Source organism: Engystomops pustulosus, chromosome 4 (genome assembly GCF_040894005.1).
Source record: "Engystomops pustulosus chromosome 4, aEngPut4.maternal, whole genome shotgun sequence".
NCBI lineage: Eukaryota > Metazoa > Chordata > Amphibia > Anura > Leptodactylidae > Engystomops > Engystomops pustulosus.
The window spans coordinates 154,990,552-155,017,333 of NC_092414.1; the positions used below are offsets into that span (position 1 = coordinate 154,990,552).

Genomic DNA, 26,782 nt, shown 5'->3' on the forward strand with positions numbered 1-26,782 from the left:
AATGTTCTGGCTGGTATTATAATGATAAAATATACAGTTCCGACTTACATACAAATTCAACTTAAGAACAAACCTACAGACCCTATCTTGTATGTAACCCCTGTATTACGATTTTGGATTAAAAAGCAAAATTCTGTATCTGTGCCATATCTTATTACTATATTTCCATATATATCTAATTTATATTATTATTTTATGGCACTTGTGTATATTCTTCTTCACCTTATAATGTCAAAAGTAATGTAGAGAAGGACAAGCAAGCATTTTACAGAGGTAGGACAAATGTAATATCTGTGTATCACAGATGTGACCTGTTACAAGCCTTTATTATCTTAAGAAGTATGATGCAAATATCTGTAATTTGATGAATGTAATATTGTTCTGAAAGTTAAATCTTTTTCCTCATATTTCTTTATCAGCATGTAAACGAAAAGAACAAGATCATGGTAAAGACAGAGGGAATACACCAAAGAAACCAAGGTTGGTCTTCACAGATGTCCAACGGAGGACTCTCCATGCAATATTTAAAGAAAATAAGCGCCCGTCCAAAGAGTTACAGATCACTATTTCCCAGCAGCTTGGCTTGGAGCTCAGCACAGTCAGCAACTTCTTTATGAATGCTCGTAGAAGAAGTCTAGATAAGTGGCAAGATGAGGGCAGCTCGGGAAACACATCATCTTCATCAAGCACTTGTACCAAAGCATGAAGGAAAAAACAAAGGAAAAACAAAATAAAAAAAAAATAAAATAAGAACTACAACCTCGGTGGAAAAGCTTTAATACAAAGGACAAGGACCTCACAATCGCAGGTTTATACTTTCAGAACTATTTCAAACCAAAATTATTTATAAATCCAAAGAAACCAAAGACTCATTTCTCCTGTTCGGTGAACTTTTATTCTCAAGACATTTTTCAGGAGAACGACTTGCAAAAAAACCAAAAATTATAATAATGATTCAAAATTCCACTGGCCTTACACCTTCAGTCATCATATTCACCTTCACCGTAGTTTGCTGTCTGGTGGTTTGGAGCATCGTGGTCTCTTGTCATTGAATGGACTTCTTCTGATATGGGTTTTCATAGCCACCACACATTTTAAAATGAAGGTGTATGGTGTACCAGTACTGTATACAATCCAGTGGTAAGGAACATGGTCATAACTTGTCAACATGTTGGGATATGGTGTGACCTTCAAGTCGTCTTGAGTTCATTGGAACTGAGTGTAATTGTGTCGTTTGAGCCTAGCGGTTATAAGACTTGCCGGTGGTGTTCAAATGACTGGTGGCACCTAGACCTGTGCATTCTCTTTGTTTGTTAAGGGTTCTTCAGAAAATAGTGACGCAGCCTCTCCCACAAGTGCAACATACCAAAGAACATGTTTAGAGTAGTAGACCAGGTGTTTTATTCCAATGATTTTAATATTCCAGTGATATTTTTACATAATGTTGTATGAAGAAGTGTAGGTATAAACAATTCTAATTTCTTACTAGATAAAAATGAAAACTCGCAACCATTCATTATAAACAGGACTGTTATTTATAAGCCAATCAAATAATAGGGACTAGTTTCACAATGTAGTTATCTAAGGCTACAATCTGCTTGAGCACAAAGATTTTCAGTTCCAAAGCCAGAGTCCAAATCTTTTGTATACTAACCATAAATGTGTGTGGGTGAATATGAGTCAGTGTGTGTGGTTGTATGTATGGGAGTATGACTGTGGCTTTTAAACTATTTTTGTTTCCTGTATCTTTCTTTTGTACCCAGTTTACAACCTTATCATCCCCTTTAACTTTATTTTTACTAAAGACAGCAAAATATTGTAATTTGCAATAATTAGTGGAACGTTTTCCTATTTCTTCTTCTAAAACCTTGGATAACACAGTTCCCTCTTGTTGTAGAAGTATACCTGTATATATGTGCCCTTATCTCAAGAATTTCTGATATTTTTTTCACATGGTAGCAGCATCCAAAGAGCAATGGCAACAAACCAAAGATTTGTAAAATGTTTTCCAAAGCCCACCGTCTATTTTTTTACTTACTCTATATAGCAAGGCTTAGACAAGCAGTAGCTATTGCTGTAGAAACATGTAGAAGTATAAATGTCAGAAGGGTCTCCACCGCTGGCTACACAACTGCAGAATACTTACTGGCTGCCTAAACCTTCTATATATTTATTTATATCAAACCTGTCAAATTGATCTCTTCTACACCATCTTAAAGTAGGATGTGATGGAGGATAGACATGGAACAATGTGATATGTTGGGTTAAATGACTTGGAGCATGACTTGTGAGTATATGCCAGAACTGGAAAGACTGTGAGAGGCCTGCTTACACACACAAGTGATTGACAGTCTTCTGTGTATACCTCGGGAGATCTGTCAATCATCTCGTCTGGGTGGGGTAATAATGTCGCCCATTGACTCTACTAGGAGTCATGTCACTATCTACTCTGCTTTTTGCTAAGAAATACTGCCCCAAATCATTTAAACCTACACATCACAGAACTCAGCTTCTCTATCATACACTTCTCTCAGATAAGGTAGCAGGGATTTTTGGTGTGTTCACTTTACAAACAGCCTTTACTGTGTGAGTTGGTTTATGTTGAATAATCAGCAATGATAATTTGTTCAGTAATTTAGGTAAAGCTTGTTTTCCTGTCTCTTGCCTGTAGAGAGGCCTTTCATCCATTTTTACTTTACTTACTGTCCTCCTGTTATATTATTGCCTTATGCAATGTACTTTATTAAAAATGACATTGCTTTGTAGGCCAAGATTAGAGACTGCACAGCTGTAATATCATAACCATTTACATTCACTAACGTTCAATTACTATTTTAGTTTGACCATTGCAGTTTTGTCTAATTCCAAAGACAGCTAGAGTTGCACAATTCTAAATATTCATTTTTATTGAATATTTTGACAGTTTTCTAACACTGGCCTAGTTTTTAGTGTAAATGTTTTGTTGTGCAACAAGTAAATTCATTGCTGATACCAAAGAGTTCTGTCTAATAGCAATGATGATCTACTGGTATGCATTTTCAAGACAACTATAATTACTCATAACAGCTGTAATTGTCCGTGCTTCAAAATAAGTGCCCCTCCTCTGTACTCCATACACAAGAATGATTCCATGGAGGTTGTACAGACCCCAAATACAAAACATTACAAACAAAGCAGAGAAAAACTTCATAATGTAAATTATCCACACTTTCACATAGAAGTTCATAGCCGACTGTGGACAAAGCATCAGGCTAAAGATTTTGAGTGGTCTTCTATATCTCTTTACTATGTGCTGCATGTGCTTCTGTCATTGTATTATTTGCTGATGTGTTAGGAGATTACAATATACAGCTATCACCATTTTGTAACACAGTTGTCATAGATACACCTCAATTTTTTCTTTAACCAGTCAATGTGTACACAGACAGGTCTTAAAGGAAATCAACCACCAGGATGAAGGATTGTAAACCAAGCACACTGACATACTGGTGCGTACCCCCTTTGGTAGGATCCAATATTCTTAAAGCTTCCTATGCCCTTGCTTTTAAGTCAAAAAAGGCTTAAAAATTATGCAATGAGCATCAGGGGCTCCAGTCTTCTTAGATGTTAATAGAGTCTGGAGCCCCTCAGACTCATTAGCATAATTAAAAATCTTAAAAAAAAAACAAAACAGGACATTAGAAGCTAAAAGAAGAGCAGATCCTGCCAGAGGGTGCACACACTAGTATGTCAGTGTACTTGGTTTACAATCCTTCATCCTGGTGGTTGATGTCCTGTAATGTATGTGTGCATGAATGTATATAAAAAAAAATATTTAACTTTTCTGATGATTATATGCAATGATCTCCTAAATTGAAGCTTCATAATAAAACTGTAAGGCCAGCAACACATGGCCATGCTTGATCTGTAAAATCACGATCAAGTTGTCTCTGCAGTTCCACTGGCAAACTCCTGGCGTCATATGTCACTATGATGCAAGGACTCCCTTCCCCAGCACTGTGGTCATTAGATGGACCAGCACATAATGATGTGCCACTGCAGTATTTCCACAGTGATACTGGGGGATATATATTATTCTCCTTTTGCCTGTTTTTTTTGGCAGAAGTTTATTTTCACCACAAAGTAACATCACAGTGAAAATCACCACTAAAATAATATATGCCCCTCACTGTGTCAAAAATTATGCAGACTCTGTAGCATTTTTTGACACAACATTCAATACAATTGTAACTTCTAAACACATCTGGAAATGACAATGATAAATAATTAATAATAATAAAATTACAGCTACAGGGAGTAAATTGGCTATGGCTTTTCCATCAGGATTTGGGTGCCGAATATTTGCAGCATATTACATATTACCAGAAAAGTTGCTAAGATTTTAATAAATCTTAATCACATATTGCAGAACAAATCTATAGCTGGCCCTGTGTCAATGTATAATCAGCAGAATTTGCATTTATGCTTTGGATTTCCAATAGATTTCAACCTTTGTATAACATTGACCAAATTGTGTGGAACATCCTCAGACAAACCCTTGACAAATCCTAACATAACACATGAAGATTTCGTTTTTCTTCTATGGATTGCAGCCCCTCTGACAATTTGCAGCTCAGCAAAATTGAATTTGTCGAAATCTAGTTATTATATGTGTGTGTTTCTTATTAAGAATTGCATTCCACTCCAAGAAAACTACCATCAGGACACACAGCCCTATTATGTAACGGTCTTCTTCCAAATTTTCTTCATGCTATAACCAAAGGTTTAAGAATATTTATTGATTCAATAATTCACGGTCACACATTGCTTTGTTTATATGTGCGATTTTCAATTAGTTTTAGAGCATCTTTCATTTTTTTTTACTGCAGCATTCTCTAAGGGTTTTCTTTATTATGTCAGTTGAGCAGAAAAACTGCATGTGTAGTTCCTACCTGCTGCACTAAATTGTCGATAGGATCTAGAATCCTTAGAATTGCTTCTTTGAAATGTATTGTCTGACATTAGAAAAAAAAAACCTTCTTTTTTTGAGCCAGTTTTACTTGAATGCGACTTAGCTACTATATACCAGAACCAGACCAAGAACAAGAGTGGTAACAATTTTTGGAAAAGGAGCCTAATCTTTTTACTCTTCTTAGACAATGCCTTGAATAGATTGCCCCATGAGTAAATATCATGTTATTATGTAGGGTCTAAAAGCATACATTTTTCAATTGGCATAATTTTCAACAATGTTCCCCTTTTTAAATATTTCTGTTACATACTTGTTATGGCGCCCCCTACTGCTCTATATGATGTCATCTTAGAAAGTCTACCTAATGGGTCCTTTGTGACCAGCAGAGGGATTCCTGCTATCACACAGCCCAACCAATAAGAGTTGGTGCCCTGCAAGGAGCCTCTTATACTGGAGGGCACGATAATAATTGTAACAGGAACATTTGGAAACAGAAGCATTTTTTAAGTGGATCTAACTTAAATCTTGTTACGAGTGGTGTGAACCAACAGAATAATAATCGGTCATGGTAAACCCCTTTAACAAATGAACTCATATAGTTTCTTATAACGATAATCATACAAATTAAAAGTCATATACCATAATATATTATTTAGACCTCAGGACATAACCTTTAAAGTTGTGTTATCATCTTACACAATGGGTCATTTTAGGTTAATGATTTATTTATGTGAAGTTCTTCTGAAATAATCCACATTACATTTTGCTTTTCAGAAAAAAAAACCTATCAAATCTCAAATGTTTATTCTTCTCTATGTATGTTTTTGTTGTTTCATCATGTCATATTCTTGTCAGTACTGCTTTATATTGCATTCTTTTGAATACCAAAGAGTCTTAGGACAAGTCCACTCAATAGAATTTTTTTCATACAAGATCAATGTTATAAAGGAAGAAAAAATGGGAAAAATCTATGCATTTAGCAAACAAAGAGAAAGTACTTTGGCTGTGTTGCCTAATTAGTGTTTATGGTGCGTTCAATTTCCTATCACAGGGGTCAGGCTGATTTCATTGTACTGACCTTCTGCTCTATTGTGGTGTGGTTAGCTTTACAATACGTTTGGTAACAATTTCCTAAAAGGACAAAGAAGCAAAGAAATAGCTGCTTCCGTGTGTAAAAAAAGTGTAAAGATCGACTATTTATAGTGTGAACCAAAGATGCTACCTCACTCAATTTCCATTTCGTGATTTTAATCACATTGATGATACCAAAGAATACCAAAGATTTTTTTCTTGCACGGCCTTCGTCTGCCAAAGGCACTCGGCGACCTTTCTCTGACTCCTGACCCATTACCCCTGACCTTTGAGAGATATAACTCTTTTCTTTTTTTCATAAATATTATAATTAACCCCTTCAGGGTCAGAGGTGCTAAAAAGCACCCTTGAGACTGATGGACTCAATTGCAGAGAGACCAGATGGCCTATCGTGATCATGGTCTGGCTCATCACTCCCATCCTCCTCCTTCTCAAAAAAAAAAAAATACACTGAGTTTGGGATTGACATTTTAAAATACAAAAATATCACACACAAAGTATCAATGCCAATGAAATTGCAGTCAAGTTTCTCATACAAAGTAAACTGTTCTTTGGAGGGGTTGTGCAAGATTAGTTAAAATGTGTCTGCTTTATTTTAGATATATCACCACACCTGTCCATATGTTGAATGTGGTTTTGTACTGTTGCGCTCTTAACATTGATAGAGCCTTCGGCTATTTTCATACAACCGCTAAAAAGCTTTGTTCCATTAAAAATAAAAGTACAGAACGGAGGTTTAAAGTATCAGTTAAAAATCCCATTGACATCAATGTAAATATTATGTCATTCGTTATGGTCAGTTTGGGAGGCATCCTTATCCAAACAGAGGAAAAGTACTGCAGCCTCCGTCATTTTTTCCATCCACTAAATGTATGGATAACGGACACCTGCCTGGACAAAATATAACAGATGACATAAAATTTACATTGATGACAATGGGATTTTTATTACCATACGTTAAAACTCTGTTCTTTACTTTTTTAACGGATGTAAGCCTAAGCTCTAACACCTGATACATGAACATGGGCGGAGCTGTTTCTAGGGAAAAAAAGTCATGTTTTTTTTCTAATCCAGGACAACAGTTTTCTTTTTCATACAATGCCAGAAATGTTTCTTTTTTGTCTATTTTAGATGTTTAAAAATGTCTACTCCAAAATAGACGATCATCATCCATTGTGCTCCTTCAAATACAAATTCAGTCACAAGAAATATAGTTCACCTATAACTAAAGTGATGATGGTTAAGTAACCAACTATAAGCCAGACCATGGTCATTACTGGTTAGGGGTCATCTGATTCCTTCTGTAAAACAAAAGACACACCAAATTCATTGAAAAAAAACCCCAAAAACAAAGCTTTAGGCAAAAATGTTGCAGACTTTGTAAACTCAAAGGACGAGTGCCTTGCTTATACCAAAGTGTTAAACCGCTGTTGACCTCTTCTATCTCACCTTATATGTCTTTGAATACCTCAGCCTCTAAGAAAGGCCACTAATTAAATAATAATAATAATACTGATAAAGGATTAATTCTTCACCGTGGTGCTTTTACAGTGCAACCATGCAATGAACATCTCTTCGATACCAAAGGATTTTTATTTTTCACTCTTTTAGCTGATGAACCAAAGTTTTAGCTAGACTTAGCTGTCGGCAGTCTCTTTTCATGCTCTCTCTTATGCTCTTGCCTGCGCTTGGCCAATCGCTTTGAGTACCTATTGCCTGGATGCAGGCCGTGCAGTTCTCTTACCAATTCCTTCAAATACCTCATAGTATAAGAAAACTTTAGGGTAATGTTGTATAGAAAGTCTATGTGATAAGACAGAACTTACTAGTTTGGTAAATGTTAACCTTCATTCAAATGCTTTATAATCTGTATTTATTTTAGGCCTATTTTATGTTATTGTTATTATTTAGTCTCTCCGTTTTCTCGCTCTTGAATGATTTTGCCCACAGGATAGGAAGGGGTTGGGTCAGGACAGGTTGCAACTTAATGCAATGAGGATTTTCATGTAGGGTTTTGTTTTTTAACAAGGACACTTTGTGTTTGATATACAATTTTTTTACAGGGTAAAACCAAGACAAAATCAATGTAATCCACATTCTTTATGTTCCTTTTTAATAAGCTGAAAATGTAATATTTCATTTTGATTTTAGTTATGTAATCTATGCTTAATTTATGATGTAATTTTAACAATGTCTGTATATAGTCCGTCTAAAAACAACCAAAGTTTCATGTTACAATCTTTTTTTATTTGTCTGCCAAGATGAAATGATGGAGAGATGTTTTTTCTCTTGACTGTGCAGGGTGTATAAAGAATAATCTTTGCAGACATTGTCGTGTGTTTTAAACACTGCCAGATCCCTATACCTTGTACTGACGAAGGTATTGTTATCAAAACCAAAAAGAAGTCATTTGTATGTATGTATGTACATTTTATGGATTTTTGTTGTTAATTTATTTCTTAGGGGGTACTTTGTGGGTATGACCTGCACATCCAAAGAATATTTCAGATGTTGTTCAATGTTAATCAAGCACTGGCATTTGTGACTTGTTTCTTTTGCATTGATTTGTTTATGTCTGTATATATAAGTATGTATAATTTGCCATAAGCACGGGTATAGAAAGAAGAGGGCGTTCAATGTTGACGACAAACAAACTTGTATTTCGATATTTGCTCAACTTTATAAATAAATGGTCATTCTAAATTGAAATTTGTGGTTTACAGAGGAGGAGGAGGAAAAAATGTTATGGACCGGATCATTCATTTGGTTGCTTTGACGATACCAAACCAGTAACTAACGGCAGCTGGACTGCTTCCTAGGTAAAAAAAAAATAAAAGCTGTGTAAATAAGTAAAACAAAACATTGGTGAAAAATAAAGTAAAAGTGAAAATAATCACAAAAGTGCATCTGAAAAACTGATCAATTAAATGCCCCCTTTCCATGAAAGATATTTTGATAGTATATTGCTAGTCTACAGGATTCCATGGGTCTCTTTTAATGTAGAAATAAGGTGAAGCAATTATGAAAGTTAATTCTAATTTTACTGTAGAAAAAACATACAATTTACTACGTTTTTTTAATCACCAATAATTTATTAGCAGATAAAAATTATTTCTAGCACTTTTATTTCCATCAGATATCAAAAGTCAATATATGATTTAATATGTGCTACACATGATTCATGGTGCAACCACTGTCTTACATGTCCACAACAGGATTCCACATCTAATTATATTCTTCAGTATACTATATATGTATACTATTTGTACAAAAGCGGGATTACCTATAGGTGTAAAATAGAATGCAGGCCCATTGCTCAGTTATACCTTCTCAAAACTTGAGGTATGTTGCTCCTTCTTTTCCTCATCCCTAAACAGTTTTCTTTAATCCTTGGATGTTCCAAAAGCTGATAGAAACTTTATCTAACAAATATACAAATTCTCAGTAGAGGCTGCTGGGGAATGGAGTAGATTGCCGGGGCCTCTGCTGCGCTGCCTCCTTGCACGTCCTCAGTGCACTCCTGATCTTGCTTGTGCACAAGCTATAGTCTCACCATCGGCTTCTTCGGAGATTTGCGCATGCACAGCTCTGCATTCACTCAGAACCACGCATTGTCGCTGCTGCCAAAACTGAAGCAGGAGCTACTGCGCAGGTGAAGAGCACCGAAAAAGCCGCCATGACTACAGTTTTTACACAAGCACAAGCAGGTGGGACAGCAGAGGCTACTGGGGCGTGAAGCAGCCTTTGCTCCGCCAGCCAGGACAGGATACTCCATGCCCCGGTAGCCTCTGCTATCCTGCCTCCTTGCATGTCCTCAGTGCACTCCTGATCTTGCTTGTGCACAAATTGTAGTCTCATTGCGGGCTTCTTCGAATTCTGCAAATGCAAGGCTCTGTATACACTCATACCTATGCAGAGCCACACATTGTCGCAGCTGCCAGAACTGAAGCAGGAGCTACTGCGCAGGCACAGAGCACTGAAAAAGCTGCCGTGACTACAGCTTGTACACAAACAAAAGCAGGTGGGACAGCAGAGGCTACTGGGGTGTGGAGCACCCTTTGCTCCCACACCCAGGACAGGCTACTCCACTCCCCAGTAGCCTCTGCCAATAACTAGCATATTTGTTAGATAAAGTTTATATCAGCTTTTGCAACATCTGAGGATTAAATAAAACTGATTAGGGAACCTTAATAGGTAGATTCCTGATGGTAGGTTTCCTTTAATATCAGCAATTGACTGCTACTTGAAAGCACAACCTCCACAATACATTTCACCACATTTGGCAGTAAGGAGGGGACCAGTTGGATGGTAGTCATTGTTTATTTTTGAGATTGTGTTTGCACATAACAGCTATCACTGATCAGAAGAACTACTAGGGCCTGTGATTGCAGGAGTTTACTCTCTGTAGACTTGTAGATATGGAGACACAGAATGAATGGAAGGTTTAAGCACTTGGCTGTTTCCATATCTATTTTTCTATGGATAGTGGTAAAATGGTCATTTTCTTCACCAAGAATAAGAAACTGGCAAACATATTTCTTGGGACGAGAAGGTTATCAGCCTTTTGGAATCAATGTAATCTAATGGTCTAGTTTATATGTCACCAGTGGAAACCTACAATAGACCACATTCTATAGAACTGACCAAGGATCTTTGCAGTTAGCTATGTACTATCCAAATGCTTTTCACATGCGGGCTGTAATAAATACTGTTTTCAGATGCATTATTTTCTACAGTTTTTCTACAGCTTTACTTCACCTTTTGCATCTAGATTTGTCTTTTTTTGTGTTTGATTTCATTTTAGGGGTTCTTTTTGTCCATAATTCCCATATTACTGAAATGCAGATGTGATGTGTCATTAACTCTTGTAAAATACTGTGCATTGATTTACTGTGCGACAAAGTCTTGTGTTTTGGAAACTGTTCTGACATCGACAAGGCACATTTAAAAGTCTGCATCATTTTGCAGTGACAATTACTTTGATGTCAGAAAACGAAATAAATTTCATCAATGTATCTGTGTTGTTTACTCTTTTTTTTCTTTGTATTCATTATTGTATCCTATTTACACCCGTCCTACTGTATGCCACTTATAAAAACACTTCTTACAATTAGTAGTATTGCAGCCTTTTATAAATGACTGTCTGCAGCTATCACCCAGCATCGAAAGATATCCATCACTGCACACAATTGAAAAAAATCTTACAAAAGAGCTGAAATGGCCTTTCCAGAGTGTATTTAATTCTGACATAAAGATTTATTTGTTAGGCTGAGATAGTGCTGATCTGAGGCAATACAGAATTAGATCTGCCATCTACATTTTTTTTTCCTTGAAAAGAAAACTCTCGTTCTGCATCAGTTCTCCAGCTTGGAAAAAATTACTAATTGCCAAAGTAGAATATAGTAAATGTATATACTATCTGGTATAAAGGTAAAACAGTTTGTAAAACAGACAACTATTAAAGGGACATTCACACTAAAAGTACAGAAGAACAAGTCCCAAAGACTTAATGTTTTTATCATTTAACTTAAATTCAATGAAGATTTAATCATAGGAGTAGCTATTAGTGAATGGGTGCCTAAACACAGATTCACCACATAGGAGTAAGTATTAGAGGTATGGGTGTCCATTTATACTGAGGCCTCATATGAGTAACTATCAGGGTCAATTGCGGATTATAATATAGGCTTTTTTTTAACCCAAGCCCCATGTCCACCCAAAATTCACACAGAATTGTATAAGGAGAAGGGTTTTCGCCCATGAATTCCTCGTACATCCGTTCCTGCTCTCAATATACATGTAAACAAGAGACATTTCCGCCTCTTGGAAGGTCTTTCAAAGGTCCTGAAACGGCAAATTGAAAGCAAGCAGAAAGGTTTCATCCTCCATTCCTCAAGAAGCCTGTTCCTAGTACCATAAAGTAGGTACGGAAAGTATTCAGACCCCTTTAAAGTTTTCACTCTTTGTTTTATTGCAGCTGATTGGTAAGATTGATAAAAATGTTCTCTTTTAACTCATTAATGTACACACAGCACCCCATCTTGTCAGAAAAGAAACATTTGCTAATTTATTAAAAAAGAAAAACTGAAATATCACTTGGTCATAAGTATTCAGCCCCTTTGCTCAGTATTGAGCAGAAGAACTTTTTGAGCTGGTACAGCCATGAGTCTTCTTGGGAATGATGCAGCAAGTTTTCACAACTGGATTTGGGGATATTTTGTCTCTTTCTTCAAATTGGATGGTGAATGTTGGTGGAAGCCATCTTCCAGTTTCTCCAGAGATGTTCAATTGGGTTTAGGTGAGGGCTTTGGCTGAACCAGTCAAGAATGGTCACAAAGTTGTTCTGCAGCCTCTGCTTTGTTTAGGGTTATTGTCTTGTTGGAAGGTGAACCTTTGTCCCAGTCTGAGGTCCAGAACACTCTGGAAGAGGTTTTCATCCAGGACATCTCTGTACTTGACCATATTTATCTTTCCTTCAATTCCAACCAGTCATCCTGCCTCGGCAGCTAAAAAACACCCCCATAACATGATGCTACCATCACCGTGTATCACTGTTAGGATTGTATTTGGCAGGTGATGAGCAGTGCCAGGATTTCTCCACTCTTACTGCTTAGAATTAACACCAAAAAATGTAATCTTTGTCTTATCGGATGAGAGAATCTTATTTCTCATAGTCTGGAAGTCCTTTGTGTGCTTTTTATTACCAAGCTGTATGCAGGCTTTCATATGTCTTGTAGTGGGGGAGGCTTCCTGACTGGTGGAGGGTTGCAGTGATAGTTGACTTTGTGGAACTTTCTTCCATCTCCTCCTACATCTCTTTGGTTCAGCCACAATTCTCTTTTACATATATCACTAAGTTTCTTCTTCCACAATTGCTTAGTTTGGCTGGACGGCCAGGTCGAGAAAGGAGTTGTGGTCGTCCAAAACTTCTTCCATTTAAGGATTATTGAGGCCACTGTGCTCTTTGCAACCTTGAATGCTGCAGAAATTCTTTTGTAGCCTGGCCAGATCTGTGACTTTCCACCATTCTGTCTATGAGTTCTGTGGTCTGACGTGCACTGTGAGCTGTGAGTTCTTAAATAGACAGGTGTGTGCCTTTCCTAGTCAAGTTCAGTCAGTTTATTTAAACGCAGCTGGACTCCAATGAAGGAGTGACATGTGAGTTAAATATGAGTGTCACAGCAAAAGGTCTGAATACTTTGATCACATGTAAATATCATGTGATATTTCAGTTTTTCTTGTAAATTTCTTAATAAATTTACAAAAAAATCTACATTTTGATTTTTTGTCAAGATGGGGTGCAGGGTGTACATTAATGAGCCAAAAAAAGAACTTGTTTGATCTTACCAATTGGCTGCAATGAAACAGAGTGAAACATTTCTGTACCCACTTTAATAATAATAATAATAATAACACTTTGTGTAGGAAGTGAGTTCCAAACTTGTAGGGACTATAATATTTGTACAGCCCAAGGACCATGGTATTCTTAATCCTCCCCTGATGAGGGTGACCATCCAGAAACATCATACCTTTCTTACCAGACTGCCCCACTTTAATACAGTAAACATCATCTAAGGGCCTATCTTCACTTGCAGGTTAGATGTAGTTGGTAAATATAAATCATGCACCCATACAAAATTAAGTGGGTTTTTTTTCCAAGTTTAGCCATGTAGGCTTCTGGTTTCTTGTGCCTCTATTGTGTCTCTATTTTGTTTGAAGACACATTTTGTGCTATCATTGTGTGTCTTATACAATGCAGTTCCTTATACCATTATGTTATTATATCACTATGTACACAGTAAATAATTTTGTCTGTTATTCCCACTACTATTATATACATTAATTATGTGTATTACAGGACTAAATTACATACAACATACTGTAAAAGACAACCCTTCAACTTTTTGTTGTTTCCTCTCACCATTCATATCAGACACATCCACAATCCCCTGCATGGTGATATTTTTATACAGAAACTGTTGATGTGGCCGCTGCAGTGGAGCTGGCTGTTACAGACAATACAACTGGCTAAGTTCAAAAAAACTGTCAAAGCACTTCCCTCTCCCTGGCCCAGTGATGGCTTACCAAAGAAGCAGAGTTTCATCAAACAGCAATCGCCCAAGTTTCAAGAGCTCTGTCTTTCCTTATTGGAATTAAGATTTGGAAGCAGAACCAGAGACAAGTCCCGGGAAAACCCAAATCAGGCCCTTAGTAAATGACCCCCAATATCTCAGACCTCTTTCAACTTTGTCACCCACTAGCGAGTCTGATCTGAAAAACTCACTTCATGTGCATCATAGTATCATAGTATATAAGGCTGAAAAACTTTTAAGAATTAAATAAATGTTTTATCCCCATAACCTGTGATATTTTTTCTCTCCAGAAAGGCATCCAGGCCTCCCTTGAACATGTACATAGAGTCGGCCATAACAACCTCCTGCAGCAGAGAGTTCCATAGTCTCACTGCTCTTACAGTAAAGAACCATTGTCTATGGTGATGGTAGAATTGCCTCTCCTTTAGGCGTAGAGGATGCCCCCTTGTCCTGGTCACAGGCCTAGGTATAAAAAGATCTTTGGAGAGCTCCTTGTATTGCCCATTCAGGTATTTGTACATTTGTACATTACAGAGGTCCCTCTGTAATGCTAAACTATCGCGTTCAGTATTAATTACTTTACACAGCTTAGTATCATCTGCAAATATTGAAACTTGATTGTGTAAACCCACTACAATACTGGCCCCTGTGGGACTCTGCTGGTAACGTCAACCCAATCTGAGAATGTGCCATTAATGATGACCCTCTGTTTTCTATCACTAAGCCAATTATTTAGCCAAAAACACAGATTGTCCCAGCAGTCTCATTTTATGTAGCAACCTTTTATGCGGCACTGTGTCAAATGCCTTTGAAAAGTCCAGATATACAACATCCACAGCCTGCCCCAGATCCAGTCTGGAACTTACTTCCTCATAGAAGCCAATTAGATTAGTCCGACAGGACGGATCCCTTTATAAACCCATGCTTATACTGGGTTATAAGGTTATGTACAATGAGATACTCCAGGATAAAATCTCTAACAAACCCCTCAAATATTTTCCCCACTACAGAAGTTAGACTCACAGGTCTCTAGTTTCCAGGTTCACTTTCTGATCCTTTTTTGTATATTGGTAACACATTTGCTATGCGCCAATACTGTGGAACAGAATCAGTCCTTAGGGAATCCTCAAATATTAGAAATCTTCTTCCTTGGTTAAATTGTTGACATTCCAAAGAGAATTTACATCATTCCTAATCGTGTCATCCACCAGGGAATTTTCCTCGGTAAAGACAGCCGAGTAGGTGACATTCAGTAGATTGGCTCTTTCTCATCTCCTTCCACCATGATCCCCAGGTTATTCCTCAGACTGCCCACACTCTCCGTTTTTAGTTTCTTATTATTTATATACTTGAAAAATAATTTGGTATTATTTTTGCTCTCCTTGGAAATATTTCTCCCAGTCTCTATTTTTGTGGCCTTTATCTGCTTTTTACAGGATTTATTTTTCTCTCTATAATCCTGTAATGCCTCATAGTTAGCACCTCACGTTTTAGCACCTTAAACGCCTTATTTTTCTCGCTTGTTGCTCGCCTTACAATACTAGTTAACCACATTGGCTTTTTCTTCTTCCTCTTATGCTCCCTATATGGTATGTGTTTCTCACAGGCCTTTTTTTAGAATATTTGTGAAAAAGTCACATTTCTTTTGGGTGCTTTTGTCTTTGAGAACATTGTTGAAGTGTTGAAAATTTGCCCTCCTGAAGGTTAGAGTGTTTGTTGCCCCTCTACTAATGCTCTTGGTAAAGTGTAATACAAAATCAATGATATTGTAGTGACTATTACCCTGGTTTCCCCCAACATGTAATTTTGATACCCTGTCAGGTCTGTTGGTTTTCTATAAGGTCCAGCAGTGCCCCCCACTCTTGTTGGCTCCAGGACTATTTGCGACAGGTAATTGTCTTTTGTTGTTGACAAGAACCTGCTACCTTTGAAGCACCTGCAGGTTTTTGCCCCCAGTCAATATCGTGGGTAATTGAAGTCCCCCATGATAAGTACTTCACCATGCTTTGAAGCCGCATCCATTTCACTTATCAGCATTTCCTCTGCTGCCTATATTATATTTGGAGCCTCATAACAAACCCCCAGTAATATTTTATTATTCTTTTTCCCTCCCCTTATCTCCACCCATAGGGACTCCACATTTTCATTTGCGTCATTGCGTCAATGTCATGTCACAGGACGGGCTTGAGGCAAGATTTAACATATAGAAAGACTATAACTCTCTATAGTAACAGCCCAGTCATAGCTATTGTCCAGCCATGTCTCACTGATACCCACTATATCATATTTGCGCTCCAACATTAAGAGTTCCAGTTCCTCCATTTTGTTTGTGAGGCTTCTGGCATTTGTATACATATATTTTATATGGTTTTCCCTATCCCTATTCCTTTTGTTCTTATTCCCCAATCTTATCTCAACCCCCCTTCCTCCCCCATGTACCATGACTCTTCTCAGTTCCCTACCTACACACAATCTTCTTGCCCTGCACAAGTGTAGTTGCCCTCCTCCAAGTCTCTGGTTTGAGAACACTCCTTTTACCTTCTAGCCATTTTTCCCCCAAAAAAGCTGCACCCTCCCCATTGAGCTGCAGCCCATCCCTACTGTAGAGCCTATAGTTGACAGCAAACTCAGCCCAGTTCTCCATGAACCCAAAGCCCTCCTTCCTAAACTAACTTTTGAGCCACTTATTTACCTCCCTGATCTCCCGCTGCCTTTCTGGTGTGGCACGTGGTACAGATAGTATTTCAGAGAAAACTACCTTTGAGGTCCTTGTCCGAACTTATGGCTTAATCCCTGAAATTATTTTTAATGACCTTCCACCTACCTGTTATTTTGTCATTGGTGCCAATGTGGACCATGACCGCTGGATGTTCACCAGCCCCTTCTAGTTATCGGTCAACCCGATCCGCAACATGCCGAACCCGAGCACCCGACAAACAACACACTGGGGCAGATTTATCAAGTGTCTGAAAGTAAGAATATTTCTAGTTGCCCATGGCAGCCAATCACAGCTCCCCTTTAAAATATTCATGAGCACTGGTTAAATGAGAGCTGAGCTGTGATTGGTTGCCATGGGCAACTAGAAATATTCTGACTTTCAGACTCTTGATAAATCTGCCCCACTGTTCGGTATGCACCTGTCTGACCTTGTCTGTGCTCCCATTCCCCTTCTTACTGGATCAGACAGTTCCCTTGATGCTAGAGGCATTTTCTTGCTGCAGCATTCTACATGTTACCCAACTTGCTGCCCCCTCACTCTGCACCTCCATACTTCCATCCCCACACCCATCTTACCAAGAGAGTTGTGCTCCAGGAGCAGCAAACTTCGCTCCATATTGTCAATTGCCCGAAGCCTTGAAACTTGCTTATTTAGATACAGAATATGGATCTTTGGATCCCACTTTGGACGCTGCACCACTTAGGATGAAAGCACACTTGCCAAAAGGCTTGCACACTTACTTTTCTGTTTCCTATTTAAATATGTTATTTGCCAAAATAAGCCGCTGCGTTCACTGCAACAAGATCTGGCTGCAAACCCAAGATTTGCTATATCAAACTTAGATTCACTGAACTGGATGGGCATGCTGAGTTCAGCTCAAGGATTCTAGGTTCTGTCCAGAAAATTCCACAAAATTCCACAAGTAACTCACTTATGGGCAATGGACTTACAGCTAAACATTTTCCTTAGCTGTTTAAAGGGTCAGTCTACATGAAAATATTTTCTGCTATCCTATCTGACCAAGATCCACTCTGCAGTGAACTTCACAGATCACATTCTACCCATTTAAATGTGAGATTTATCATGAGCTATATCATCTGATACAAGCTCCATCCCTCCACTGCACCTGCTGTACCAGGCAGGCAGCTGCACTGGCGTAGAATTCTACAGCAGACCCTGCCTGGCATAGAATTGCGATATAACTTTCAGGCCTGAATGGTCACTGGCTATAGTGAGTGTCACTCCACCATTGAGCATGCCCCCTTCACACCCCCCCACGCCCACTTGGTATGAAGGTGGCTTAAGGAGGGACATAAGCGCAATTCCTAGTGTTTCACATTTTATTGGAATTATTTCAGGGTTTGTATACAAGAAAACTGCTGAATGTGGCCTTTTGAATGTCCCCCAATTGTCAATCCAAGCTACTGGGAAAATAAAAAAAAATGATAGCAAACTGCACCCAATGTTAAAATAAAAATAAAATTAATAAAAAATAAAGTACTATTTGTTAACAAAAAATGCAAAAATTATTTGGCTAACCAACCCCAAAAAAATTATTATTGTTTTAAAAACCAAATCTACCGGCCTACGGAGCGAGCAGGGCGGTCCGGGGAAGAATACGCCGGACCGCTTTGAAAGTTTTTCCACCTCCTCTATAACCACTAACCACCCCGCTGAATTACTACCCTGATGCTGATCTGTGTACCTTCCACTATCCTACTGACCTGTAATGTATGAAAGTGCTTGGACTCCAGTTCTTTGCATCTTATATGTCCAACAGTTTGGTGAACATTATTTCTGTACAGATTGATGCAGCTCACATACTTATTTGATATTGGTTGGTACTCCGCATGTGATTTATTTTAATTGATTGATTATTAGGGGTGGTTTAGGAATTATTCACCGCAAGAGAATGTTTGGTTGTTGGTTAACCTTAACCTTGTTCGTTAACCTTACCTGGCTGAGCCAACTATTATATACTACTAAATATTTACTATTTTGGCCTTTTTTCTTCTTTGTGCTATATTGATTCATGCATTGTGTGTCGGCACATGTACATTGTGATTTTTTTGGTTGTGCAAGGTCCGATATTGAGTTGTTAAGTTTTTACATTGCTCATGGGTAGTTCTTCTGATGTGATGCCTTTCTATGGCACCACATCAGAAGAAGTTTGCAGGTAATGGTGCCCTGCTGGTGCTGGGCTGTGGAGATGTGCATTTTGAGTTTTTCTCATTTTTAAGAATATACTGTTATCATTGGTTTATAAAATTTTATGTTTAGATTATTATGGTACAGGGTTTAGCTACACATTAATTTATCATCTGAAGATTCTACTAATATCTAACCCATAGAAAAGAGAAGTGAGACAGATCAGAGTCATGAGATGGATATAAGACATAATAGCACTCTCAGTTCTGCTATCTCACCTAACCAAACACACACTCAGCACTGCTATGTCCCTGCCTTCTTGGGTGAAGATCTTGATCTTGTCTATAGTGCCTCCTTCCACTCCGCCTGCTCCTGCGGTACAGAAGATCTGTGTTCATGTGAGAGGAAACTAACCAGACAGGAAGACCTGCCCAAGCATAGGACTGAATTTATGATAGTGTCAAATTCCAACCCAAACATACAACATCAGTACTGATGGTGACAGGTAAGAAATATATCTGTGAATATCTGCATATTTGTTAATAACATTGAATCAGAGAATGTGTTGATTTGCAGTCCTAAGTGTATTTAAGAATTTTGTATTTGTGTGAATATTGGCTCTTTGCATCATCACTGTTTCCCTGCTGCAGCTGTGTGTAGAGATCTGCAGACGTCGTATGATGACATCATCCTTTCTGTCAGCATCAATGCATACAGCAGCAACAGAGAAAGAAGAATTGGGGAGAGCTGCTGGGGAACATGAATAGGTAAGTACTTATGTAAGTTCTTATTTTTTAATGACATAAAACAAGGAAAGGAGTAGGAGAAGGGTCCATAATACGAGGGTGAGATGATAGGCCACAATATGAGGAGGAGATGAAAGGGGCCACAATGTGGGGAGGAAGGAGATGTGATGAGCCACAACATAAGGAGGAGATGAGATGGGGGTCATAATATGAGGTGGAAATCTGACAGAGCCACAATATGAGGAGATGAAATGGGGTCACAATATGAGGGGGAAGTGAGAGGCAGCAATATGAGGACAAGATGAGGGGCCACGCTATGTGGTAGAAATGTGACAGAACCACAATATGAGGGGGAGATGAGATGGGGCCACAATATGAGGAGGAGATGAGATTGATCCACAATATGATGGGGAGATGAGGGTGCACAATATGAGGGGGAGATGAGAGGCCACAATATGAGGGGGAGATGAGATGGGGCCACAATATGAAGGGGAGTTGCATTTCATGAGCATTTGGAATATCCCCTCCCCAAATGTGTTAATAGTAAAAGTGGTCTTTTTAATGCAGCAAAACACATGTTGCCACTTGACAGAACCAAGCGTTTAGGTCTAAACAAGCATGTGCTCATGGAGAAGATACTCCAGATGCATTTGACAATTTATTTATTGACAATTATTTATTTGACAATTTATTTCTAAGGAAATGGCCCCTGGATGAAATGGCCGAGAGAATAAATCTGCAGAAGCTCGACTATTTTCATTATGTTTTCTAACAACAGATATTCATCCATGTATATTATTACAAACACTGATTGCCCTACAGCCACCTCTCTTCCTTTTTTTTTTCTTTTAAACTATCATATGTATTTTTATAGTCATTCAGATATAGTTCATATAGACTGTGGTTGTGTTACTAGGAACATGTGTTTTACATACCGTTATTAATCGTTATTATTTATGTTCATTTTAATTAATGTTACACAAAAAAACTTTTGTTACTTTTATTAGGCTAGGTTCACACTACCAATCAAAACTCCATTTTTTACCTCCATTAAAAAATCCAAATGAATGTAAACTTTATCTGTTATAATAAGAATTCTTTATTTATTTATATATATATACGCCTACAGATTACGCAGTGCTGCATAAAGCATGCCAAATCAGTTATGTTCAGTTTGACAGGTATCCTTTATGCATGTGTTTTTCTGACATAAAAAAATAACTGATAAATTAAACATCCGTTCGCAATTTTTTTAACTGAGGTTTGAACAGAAGTTATGGATATAGGTCTGGTAATTCATTTGTTTTGCCTTGTGTGTTTGCACTTGGTTTCAAAACACAATGCATGTATAATATTATGTATAAAAGCACTGTTATCCATGTGACATTATATTGTAAGTGACTGTGGTATTTTTAGGGGCACCGTGTGGAAATGTGCTGGACAGAGCTGAAGACATCTGGTGGAGAATTCAGCAGTGATGGGAGAAGTTTTGATGAAGTCCTCTTCCTGATGCAGCAGACCATCACCTGTAAGTAACTAGAAGCCACTCATGTCTGTGTCACTGACTGACTACTAGTTTGTCAGCCTATGTAGTGTCAGTCATTACTAATGTTGTCAGCATTTTCTGATCATGGTGTAGGCACTTTTTAAAGATTTATTTGTGAATTCAGTGGGACACATATAGGAGGGGATCAGGGGTTGGGGATGTATATCTACTTAGCTATCTATCTACCTATGTATCTATAATGTATATCTATAATGTACATCTATCTAGAAAAAATAGCTGCACTCCAGTCCACATGAAATAAGCTGTGAACTTCAGTTCAAGCTGTAATGTTTTGGCTGAGTAACCTTCGTCATGCTTAAAATGCTTATCATGATTATTACATCTGATACCTGGACTATCTCCTCTACATCTTCTCTTAAATTTTCCTTAAATCCCATATTGCAGAGTATCTCACCATACTACTGTTTGGAAACTGTAAGGTGCTATTATTGTGCAGGGCTAAAAGGAGCCTCTTACTGAATATGACTGTTCATAAAATAGTTTTATTTTGGGGCCTCACTTTTAGTTTTGCCCAGGACCCCACTTTGTCTAAAATTGGCCCTGCTGGAACCCTCCAGCTCACCTGGGTTTTTCAGAAAAGAAAACCTCTATTTGGAATGTGTTGGGTTAATGGGGCATGAACTGTTTCTAGAGAAAAAAACAAAACAAAAAGCGAATGTGGTCCAAATAATTGTTATTTATAAAACAAGATTTATAAACCTAAAAACTTACCTTTAGACTTTGTCATATTCATGTGTACACAACAAAGCAAATATTTAAAGGGGCTTTGCACAACTAACACCTAACCCCTATCCTTATTATACTGGTAAGTGTCGGATGGCTGGGGATCTTGCCACTAGAAACCACAGTAATCACCAGAACTTAGTTGTTATTAGAAGAGTAATAAACGCACATGGCCATCTTTCCATTCATTCGTATAGGCCTGCCGCATATAAGAGTTTCAGGGGCCCATAGAATAAAATGGAGCAGTTGTCATGAATGTATCTGCACCGGAAATCAATTTATATAGAGTGCTGAAGGAATTCAGTTCTCCTGATATCTGGGAGTCCCAGAATAAATCTGATTTGTGGGACATACTTCTTAACTCATTAGATGGGTCTATGGGTCCCGCCATATTGATAAAAAAAATCTTAAATTTTTCTAGATCACAGTTAAAATAAAAGCTATAATCAAAATTATATATATTAATGTATTATATCTATATATATTATATAAATATAGATATTTATATAGTGTCTTTGCATTCAGAAATTCCTGATCTGTTAAAATATAGATATATCTATCCCGTACGGTTAACAAATATAGCAGGAAAAAATCAAGTGCCAAAAATCCAGAAGCAGAAGGGGTTAAGATAATCGTTATTTAATAACTCAAAATTAAATAAATATTTCCTCAGCTGCAAATATTTCATTTTATATTTTTATATGCTTACTAAACATTTTAGTAATGAGCACACACATTACACAACATATATTACACGGTAAAAGACAAATGTTTTATTTGTTTTCTGCTTATACGCTCTGATGTTTGTAGCATTACAGCACAAAGAGTTCAGTGGATAGTGCCACCAAGTGGTCTGACAACAACACTGACATCACCAACTGAAAATATTAAGATAATGGTAAGGATATAAAAAACTGTTCAATAACAGAACATGATAACAATATTAATTTAATGTATGTGGGTCCATTGCTACTATAGGGGGGAGATTTTGCTCAATTTTAAAGTTTTTGCTCAATTTTATGTGTATGTTTATCTGAGAATTTCCTGTGCAAAAACATTGCAAAAAGGCAGAAATTGAGCAGATGTCAAACATAGGTGCGCATAGAGCACACACAGCTGATCACATCAGAAGGCATTTAACACTGCACATACACCGGGCTATAAATCAGACTGTTGGAAACCTGCTAGTCTAACATATAGACATCTGAGCAAAATCCTGCCTAATGATAAATCTCCCCCTTAATGTCAATCCAAAGAAGGAGACTTAAAGCACAACTAAATAATTTCCCCTGCCTCTCATTTAGAAGTATTTATAAATCTGCTTTCCTTCCTCTAATGACACTGATAACTGATAGATAAGGAGACACCAAACAGCTTTCTACTGACTTACAGGGTAACTAAACCTTCAAACAGTTTTTATTTTCAGAAATTAAAAGTGCATGTGACAATATTAAAGTAAAGTATACTTACTGAAATCATTCAGAGCAGATAAGAAGACTAACGATTAACTGTTTCTGTACTTAAATAATATTTTCCTTCATGTTTTAGCTATCTGAGGAGATTACACTATCCATGGGCTGTCTGTAAAAGAGTTACAGGAAATCTTTAATTTTAAAAAAGTAAAAAACATCTACAAATACTTACCTACACTCCTCTTACCTACACTCCAGAAACTGCTTAAAGAGGACCTGTCACCCCCAACGACCCCCAACAAATATGCCCCTGATAATCCTCTCCCCAGCCTCTTTCTTTATCTGCCAATTTTAAAAAAATTTATGTTGGGGAACTTGGTTGTAACCGAACCGACCTCTTATCAAATAAGAGGTGGGATCCGCGTATCTTCTGTGCTCGAAGTCGGCTTTATTCATGAAGGGACCTGCCAACACACCCCCACCACACCCCTGTCAGCAGGGACCTGTAGGAGAATATTGCGTAATCACTGCCGGATCTCCACGATGCGACCGCACCGCACTGACAGCCCTCAAGTCATATCTTCAGCATTACATTTTAATGTACCATCTTGGTTGAGATTACTGCTCTGACGTCATCAGGGAACGGTGATTGGTTTCCATGACATCCTAGGGTCTTTGTAAGACCTGGGGCTGTATAGTTTCTGCAGATTTGTTACAATGTGCTAGTGGAAAATATATAACTTTTCACTATACAGACAAAAATATTTATTTCTTGAAATGGGAATACCCTTTTAATGACCAAGTAGGATGTTGCTAACATTAGTAAACACTATTGTAACTAGAGCATTTGTTTCTCACAGTGGCGTCATCTGGCTACTACTCATTGGACACAGAATTTAAGTATTTGTAGAAAAAAAGACATTTTCACTGTAATGATCACCATTTCGTTGGTAAATTCCGAAAGGGTTGTGGTTTTCACAATGCGCCATTTTTTTAGGATTTATCTTTTAGTTTAAATTTAGAGCCTCTGCGTGTGTCAGCCAATGGTGTAGCAGTCACCAAATGAAGTCTCAAACCTGCATAATGCTCATTCCGTTCCAAACCCCAAAATTTGGGCTATATTTAGGGTGTTTATAAAATTAGGAAATATGGCATAATAAGTAGACAGCTTACTTTTTAAAGTGGGACAAGCAGGACATGCTGGAGGCAGATGCTTAGAGATCACTACTAAAACTGCCATATACTGCAATACTGCTGATGCAGTCAGACCTATAATCAGTATAAATAGAGTAAAAACAAAAGAAAAGAAAAAAAATTTAAAGAATATATAAAAATTTAAATTACCCCCCTTTCCTAGAACACATATAAAAGTCAATAAACAAGACAAATCATAAACATGTTAGGTATCCCCATGTCCCAAAAGTCCTGATCTATACCGGGAGCGGAAAACAGTGTCCAAATGTTAGAAGTGCCCCTTTTTTCCCATTTTGCAACTCATAAAATTTTGAATAAAAAGTGATGAAAAGGTAGTGCAGTATGTGAAATGGAAGCAATGAAAACTTCATCTCATCCTGTAAAAAATTATACTGTACAAACGTCTGCATGCAGTAGTATTGGAGTCAGAACATGGAGAAATGAAAAAAAAAATTTCTACAAAAGGTTTTCATTTTTAAAAGCTATTAAAACATATTAATCCTATATAAATTTGGTATCTCCATGATCGTACCAACCCAAGGGACAAAGTGGAGGTCATTTGGAATAAAGAGTGAAAGTCGTAAATACAGAGCCCACATGAATATGGTGCTGATGCCAATATCATGACATTTAGAATTTTTTTCCTGCTTTCCAGTACACAGCATGGAATATTAAAGGGGTTGTCCACTTTCAGCAAATAATTGATATGGTTTGTGTAAGGAAAAGTTATACAATTTTCCAATATACTTTCTGTATCAATTCCTCACGGTTTTCTAGAATCTGATTGCTGTCCTGATTCTAGTTTACTTCTAGTAGATAGAAATCTGTCCATGGTGATGTGATGTCACACAGGTGCACGAGCCATTACTATCACACAGTTCTGATTACTCTCTGTCATACTAACGGCTTGTGCACCTGTGTGACATTACATGGCCATGGCCAGATCTCTATCCACTATAAGTAAACATAGAAGCTTTCTTTAGAAAGACAGCAAGCAGAGATCCAGGAAACCATGAGGAATTGATACAGAAAGTATATTGGAAAATTGTATAACTTCATTACATAAAACATATCACTTACTTGCTAAAAGCTGACAATCCCTTTAAATACTGCCACTGGAAACTACAATTTGTTATGCAGAAAACCATCCCTCATACAGCTCTGTACATGGAAAAATTAAGGAATGATGGACTGAAGGTGGAGAGTTTAAAGGAGTTTTAAACTTAAAAAATTGAGAGACACATTAGGAATAGAGATGAGCGAGCACTAAAATGCTCGGGTACTCGTTATTCGAGACGAACTTTTCCCGATGCTCGAGTGCTCGTTTCGAGTAACGAGCCCCATTGAAGTCAATGGGAGACTCGAGCATTTTTCAAGGGGACCAAGGCTCTGCACAGGGAAGCTTGGCCAAACACCTGGGAACCTCAGAAAAGGATGGAAACACCACGGAAATGGACAGGAAACAGCAGGGGCAGCATGCATGGATGCCTCTGAGGCTGCTTAAATGCACCATTATGCCAAAATTATGGCCAACAGCATGGCCATGACAGAGTGACAGAATGAAGCTAGATAGCATCTAAAACATCCAATAATTGACCCTGACACTATAGGGGACGGCATGCAGAGGCAGCGGCAGCAGCGGAAGGCTAGAGAGTGGCATGGCGACATACCCTAAATGGACTCAGGCTTCAAACCAATGGGTAGCAGAGAGGAACCAAAGGAGGTGAGCAAGAAGCGCTCAAATAATATTGGTACATGATAAAAGTTTGCCAGTATATTTTGTGGATTACACAGCAGGGTGGCGACAAAGTTAACATGGAAGCCATGAAAACAATCCAAAATTCTGCCTGACACAGCTCGTTTGATAAGGGGACGATGTATGGAGGCAGTGAACTAGTAGTAGATTAAAGGTGCTGCAGTTAAAACTATGTTAGTTGGTTCTTGGCATGGAGCTGGCGCTCCGCTGCCAGGCGAGCTTTCGCCAATCCAAGCCCCTGTCTCTAGGCTACTCCCCAAACAGCACTTCTAAGAACCTTTCGGATAAGATCAAGTGTAGTAGCGTTCTTATAAGTTTGGGATATGGCGGGTGAGGGGAATGTAAACAGATGCGCAAGAAGCGCTGAAATAATATCCGTAA

At 37.9% G+C, this 26,782-nt stretch overlaps 1 protein-coding gene and 1 long non-coding RNA gene across 3 annotated transcripts in view; one reads left to right on the forward strand and one right to left on the reverse strand.

Moving 5' to 3' along the window:
• Positions 1 to 11,058, forward strand: part of ONECUT1 (one cut homeobox 1) — a 36,731-nt gene extending 25,673 nt beyond the window's left edge. For both annotated transcript variants that reach the window (XM_072148196.1, XM_072148197.1), the window contains one exon: positions 420 to 11,058. In XM_072148196.1, coding sequence (XP_072004297.1) covers positions 420 to 706 — 287 coding nt within the window. In that variant the 3' untranslated portion in view covers positions 707 to 11,058. The remainder of the gene's footprint in view (positions 1 to 419) is intronic.
• On the reverse strand, positions 8,779 to 24,716 carry LOC140127459 (uncharacterized). The gene is made up of 3 exons (XR_011854995.1): positions 24,625 to 24,716; positions 23,510 to 23,620; positions 8,779 to 8,858 (listed from the first exon to the last, which is right to left on the reverse strand). It is a non-coding gene; the product is annotated as an uncharacterized lncRNA (long non-coding RNA).
• Positions 24,717 to 26,782: the final 2,066 nt, after the last annotated feature.